A 6,000-nucleotide genomic window follows, 5' to 3' on the forward strand; every position below is an offset into this window, starting at 1 on the left:
TATTGACGCTGATGGTGAGAACACCCCCCCCCCGAAATATGGATACGTATATGTAGACTACACATGCATTTGTTGCAAGTGGTCATCTATCATTGAATGGTGAAAAAGGAAGGATGCTACTTTTGTGCTTTTGAGGTCAGCACACAAGCAGAATTATTTTTCAACCTTGTGAAGTATCTTGTGAGTTGTACGTAGCGTTGTTATACATTTCTAATTCTAAACATATGAATCTGAAAGAATTAATCTAATTCTAATAATACAAATATATTTGTATGATTCTCCTCTGATTTCCTTTCAAAAGTTCAAATTAGGCCGTTGACCCTCCAATGATGTCCTGAAGTTGGCATCAGTGTGTTGCACATGTGTCACTCTGGCGTTGGTCCACATTGTAGCAGGAGGCAGGAAGCCAAACAGTTAAATAGAAGCAACGGACAGCAAAGAAAGGTATACTTAAAGGGCAGACTGTGAGGAAACACGTGGGACACAAGCAAATATATGTCAGCCACTTATTTACATGTCCTTGCATTCAACTGCTGTGTATTACTTTAAGAGCAATAAGTGTACCGTACTATGGGCATACTTGGAGACATTTGTATACAAAGTGTGCAATAACTATAATAAATAAACAGCTGGCATGTGAGGCTCATATGTCGTGCATTCTCCAGCATTCCCACAGATTTACTGTCTCACACTGACATGTCCCACTTACGAACACATGCAACGTCTCCATGCAGCACAGACACAGTTGCACCTGCACTCCCGGTGTGCGTGCCTGAACCTGGCAGCAGTGCAGCTTGTTAAATAGAGCATTATTCTGCTGGCAGATACGGCTGGCAGAACCATGAGCTTTGACTATGACACAATAAGTGCTGCACAATTTCTTGTGCTTCATCACATTGCATGTTATGTATGCGACAGGAAATTAATTATATCAGGAAAACGTACAGATCGACAGTTTTCAGGTATTTAAAGGAAGAATAAATGATTGTTTTGTTTTTATTTAACAAAAGTAATAACACACAAAACATGTTTTTCCTTTGTAGTTTCTTCAAAAATTGCCTTTTTTTCTCTTGGTATTTCAGTTTATGCAAGTACTTGTTTGAAAAGTAATTGATAAACACATTGCTTTTGAAATATCACATTTTTGATGTGGCAGTTTAAACCATCATTTATGGAATGAATGGAGATGCACTGCAGTAGAGAAAACCTCATTTTAAGTTATCTTCTCAAGTTAAACACTGAAAATACAGGTTATCATGATAAATACTTTAAAAATCCTAAAAATCATTCTCAACATTAAAAAGTTTTGAAAAATATCTGTTTAGCCTTTTTCTGATGTATTGTACGTCACTCTTTTAATTTAGAGTTGTGGCGGAGGCAGAGTGTCACACATTCACATCGAGGGAAAATGTTTCTGGATTGCGGCAAGAATCGAGAAAAGCTTCAGAATTTCTCATCAGTTCATAAATATGTCTGTTTCTTACAGAGATTTGTTTGCTGACGCGGGGCAGAAGGACAGCCAGCGTCCGAGCTGACACGTACTGCCGCCTGTACTCTTTGTCCGTTGACAACTTCAATGAGGTACTGGAGGAGTATCCAATGATGAGAAGAGCCTTCGAGACGGTTGCCCTGGACAGGCTGGATCGTATTGGTGAGAAACACCTCTTAATACAGAAATGATTTCCACTCAAGGCACAGCAAACTGAAACAAAACAACATTTATTTATTCGAAGCAGTGAGATTCTGTGGAAAAAGCTGCTTGAAGGCCAAAATTGGCAGGCTTATTTCAAGACATAACCAGAGCTCTTGGACAAAACTTAACGGCTGTAAAAAAAAAAAAATAATAATGTTCTCACTGATACTCTGTGAGTGAAATTACTTTCAAAGTCATCTGCATATAAACATGCAGATTGAGCTTTGGTTTTGAAATCCCGGCGTGACTCCTCTTATGCACACAATTGATATTCTCTCCGTATCCATCACCGTTCCCAGGCTCAGCCTGGGCAGATGAAAAATTCACAATGAAAGGCTTGCCTGTATCATCACTCAGCCATCACCGCATGCTCTGTTTTATCCTCAGCTATGTTTAGAATGGAAGATAGAGAAATTGCTTTGGGGGCTCTCTTTGTAGAAAATGGCTGCTTTGAAAAGATGTGGTGGACTGATAGTAATAATTCTGTGAGATGGTCTCCGGCGTATGTCCTTTCTCCCGGGCGGCTTGATGCTCAGGCACACCCTTCTTCCCTAATAGAGTAACGCACGGCACTGAATCACAAATTAATTACTGTCTTGATGGACTTTACACAATCTGATTGGAGGTGTGTGAGTGATAAAGGGTCAGGTGGTGCCCGGTCAGACGGGATATGGATACAGTACCTCACAGAAACACCTCAACTAATCTGCCACCAGTCATAATAGAAAATGGAGCAATTGATCTGAGCCTAATTGCATTTACAATATCTTTGGATTTCACGGCCTTTTGTTAATACTAAATTGAAAACGGCACTGGCGTGAATTAACCCCGTCACTACTGGTGTGACCATTCAACAAGGATTAATAGACTTTCGGGTCAGGGTTGTATGCATTTCTTGAGCAGTCCGTATGTCTGTCATCGTGACGTATTTAAATTTGTCCCATTGAAAGTGATAGAGTGCTTGTCTAAAAATAGTAAATCTGAGAATTTCGTAATTTACTTTATCTTCATTGTGAGTTTGATTGACATATAAATGTTATCGCTATTTAGGAATTAAATGGTTTCTGGTAGATCACATGCGTTTTATGTGTTTCTTTTTGTATAGACCGTCAATGACAGTTTAAACACATCCCCATGAAGAAATTCCGGCTCAGCCAATGACGTAGAGTACATTATTGGGTTTGTTTTGTTCCTGTTACTGTGGGAGTTATAGTACAACTTAATCAAAAACACACCGCACAAACTTTAGGCTGTGTTGGATCCTGAGGTTCTGTCTCTGGCTTATGTTAAACTCCTTTTCCCTTCTTTTTCTTCCATTTTCCCACTTGTTTTTTTTACATGCAGTCCCTTCATTCTTACTTTCATAGTTGTTCTAGTTCGTCCATTGTCTATTAGAGAGTCCTGATGGGAAATTGGAAAAGTTGTTGGTCTACTTTAATGACAGCCTACTTCTAACTTCCTGTAAGATCTTTGATAATTCTGCTTTTTCTGTTTTTTCACTTCTTCTCTTTGTCTCTTTGTTTTTGTGTTTGTCTTCATGTGTACATATAAAAGGCAAGAAAAACTCCATCCTGCAGCACAAGGTACAACATGACCTCAGCTCTGGTGTACTCAACTACCAGGAGAATGAGATCATCCAGCAGATTGTACAGCACGACAGGGACATGGCAACCTGCGCCCACTTCCTGCAAAATGCCCCACCACAGTCGCCTCCTTCACCGACCCCTGTCATCTGGGCCCCCCTCATACAGGCTCCTCTCCAGGCAGCAGCAGCAACAACTTCAGTAGCCATTGCCCTGACGCACCATCCCCACTTTCCACCAACACTCTTCAGACCTCCAGTTTCGGTTTTGGGTTCCTTGAAGGACCCTCCAAGTCGATTTAAGAAGTTCCACACATTTGTTCCATCATCCACAGTCCCTGGCTCTGCTGGGACCTCTCCATCCAGCACACCTTCTAAACTGTCCACGGGGGTAGACATGCCATTGTTGGCCTCTTTCCGGGCCCATCACATGACGTCTGGTTCAGCATCGGCTGGCTCAAGCCAGCAAGCCTCAGGTAGTGGAGCCCAGCCTGGACCGAGTGGAGCTGGGTCTGGGTCAAGTGCAGCAGGACCCTCTGTCTTTCCCTTCAGTCCATACTCATCTTCTGGTTCACCCTCATCTAGTATGGCTCAATTACATCCTCAGCCACAACATCAACAACCCTTTCGCTCCAGCAGCCCACCTCTCTCAAACCTCTTTCAACAAGGCGCCATAAGTGGAAGCACAGGGTCAGGACTGAGTGGAGGGGCGGTGGGAGCCTGTGGAGGGGCTGCAGGGTGGTCTTCAGCTGGAGCAGTGGGGGGCTCTTTGGAAGGAGCGACAGGCGGGGATGCTGCTTGGGCTGGAGAGGACTTTATAACTGGAGTGACAGAAGTTGGTCCTCTGAGAAGTTTTGGGTTCGGAGCGACTACTGGTGGATCAGCTGCGGGGATCTCAGGGGAAACCATAGGAACTTCAACTGAAGTATTAGTCGGTGCTGCTTGTAGCAGAGCAGCAAGTGGGGCATCGAGTGGAACAGCTGTTGGTGTAAGCTGTGGGTCAGTGCCAGATACAGCTAGGAGGTCAAAGGAAGGGATGTCCAGGGGATCAATTGGACGAGCATCTGTAGGACAAGGTGCTTCTGGGGAGCCATTCGTGGGGATAATCCCCGGAGGATCTTCAGGGAGGGCTTCTGACGGATACAGTGGGGCCTCTAGTGGTATGTTTGAAGGAATATTTGGTGATTTAACAGGAGGGAATCCTGGGGGATCATTGGGAAGGGCTTCCAGTGGATCAACAACCAGCCATATAGAAGGAGGTTCAAGTGGACCAGGGGCAGTGGTGACTGGAGGACAAATCAGCAGACCAGTAGGAGTCACAGGAGGGAGCCATATAGCAGGGTCGACAGCCAGCCCATCTGGAGGGACTTCTGGTGGAATTACTGCTGGACTGATTAGTTCTTCCCGTTGTCAGAGTCCTATATCTACTGGTTCATCTAGTCCTATGCCTGGTCAACATCTTCAAAACCAGCCACCTCCCAAACCCCCGCAAGTGGCTCCTCTGCAGCAATTTGCTGGTGGAGGCAGGACTACTCCTGGTTTAAACCTCTTCCAGTCCCCCACACATGGCTCTCCATCTAAAAGCAGAGGGCAGCACACCCAGCCGCCTGCTGAGGGCTCTCCATCTTCCCTCAGCCAATTTAGCCTGGCAGGCCTCCAGTCTGGCTGCTTGCCTCACCAGATGTCATTAGAGAGGTCTGCCTTAGCTTCATTGGCTCAGTATGGTTCAGCAAACGCCTCTCCCTGCCTTACCCCTGTGGCACCCAGTCCCACTATTCAAAGTCCAGTGGCAGGGAGAACTTTCCACTACAGTGACCCTTCCAGTGCCACAGGATCCCACAGTTCCTTGCTCATGCCTCAGTCTTCTGTCTCCTCACAGCTTCCCAGCCAGCCGCACACGACAGGTAGAGAGTCTCCTCTGGGACGTTTTTCTGAAGATCTCAAGCTTTTATCCAGCTCACACCCATCTCTGCCCCAGGAGGTCGCCCAGGCCTTAGGACACCAAACAGCTCGCTCATCTGTGGAAGCTGGATTTTTCCCCTCGCCATTTTCTTCACCTACTCTTGTGCCGAAACCCTGTAGCTCAGTGCCAGGACACATGACTCCTCCAATTCAAATGTCTCCAGGGCACCCTCACCAGACTCGGTCTCCTGGGGCCTCCCCAGCCTTGCCTCTGCGTCGGGGCTCTGCTGCTTACTCATCAGATCTAGAACCTCAAACTGTCCGCTCTAAACTCTCTTCCAATTTGTGAGGATTAATCACACCCTCCTCTGCTCCTCAGAAGTGAAACACATGAACTATCTATCTCCATCTGTGGCATTCTTTTCTGTCTTTACTGTGTTCCACCTGTCATTTTACAAAGATTTGAAATTTACTGTGATTTAAAAGACACTCTATGAGTAACTCAGAGCTCTAGAATACTCTATATTAAATTTTTCTTTGTCCTTTTTTATTCATACATACTGTGTATAGTTAGAGATATATATTAAATAAGTGAATTGTGGGACTGGGAGGGTGTGAAAATGTTCTCCATTTAAAGGACAGTCATTTTGTTTATTTCTATAACTATGCCAAATTCATCTGGTGATTTTTGAGAGGCTACTTCAATGGACTACACAATAATACTCTTTTATTGCAGGAACCTATGCACTAATACCTGCATGTATAAAGGATTTTTTGTGTTTCAAAAAAACATCTGAATTTTTAGCTCAAAGAACGTGCTTTG

General features: G+C 44.5%; 1 protein-coding gene across 1 annotated transcript in view; it reads left to right on the forward strand.

Annotated features, from left to right (window-relative positions):
* The window catches only part of hcn4 (hyperpolarization activated cyclic nucleotide-gated potassium channel 4), a gene marked incomplete at both ends in the record, with an annotated part of 75,345 nt that extends 69,819 nt beyond the window's left edge, over nt 1–5,526 (forward strand). The window contains 3 exons of the mRNA XM_080494769.1: nt 1,487–1,651; nt 3,248–3,987; nt 4,690–5,526. Coding sequence (XP_080350895.1) covers nt 1,487–1,651; nt 3,248–3,987; nt 4,690–5,526 — 1,742 coding nt within the window. The remainder of the gene's footprint in view (nt 1–1,486; nt 1,652–3,247; nt 3,988–4,689) is intronic.
* Between the last annotated feature and the right edge of the window lie 474 nt (nt 5,527–6,000).

The sequence above is a fragment of the Blennius ocellaris genome (genome assembly GCF_963422515.1).
Source record: "Blennius ocellaris genome assembly, chromosome: 1".
Classification (NCBI taxonomy): Eukaryota; Metazoa; Chordata; class Actinopteri; order Blenniiformes; family Blenniidae; genus Blennius; species Blennius ocellaris.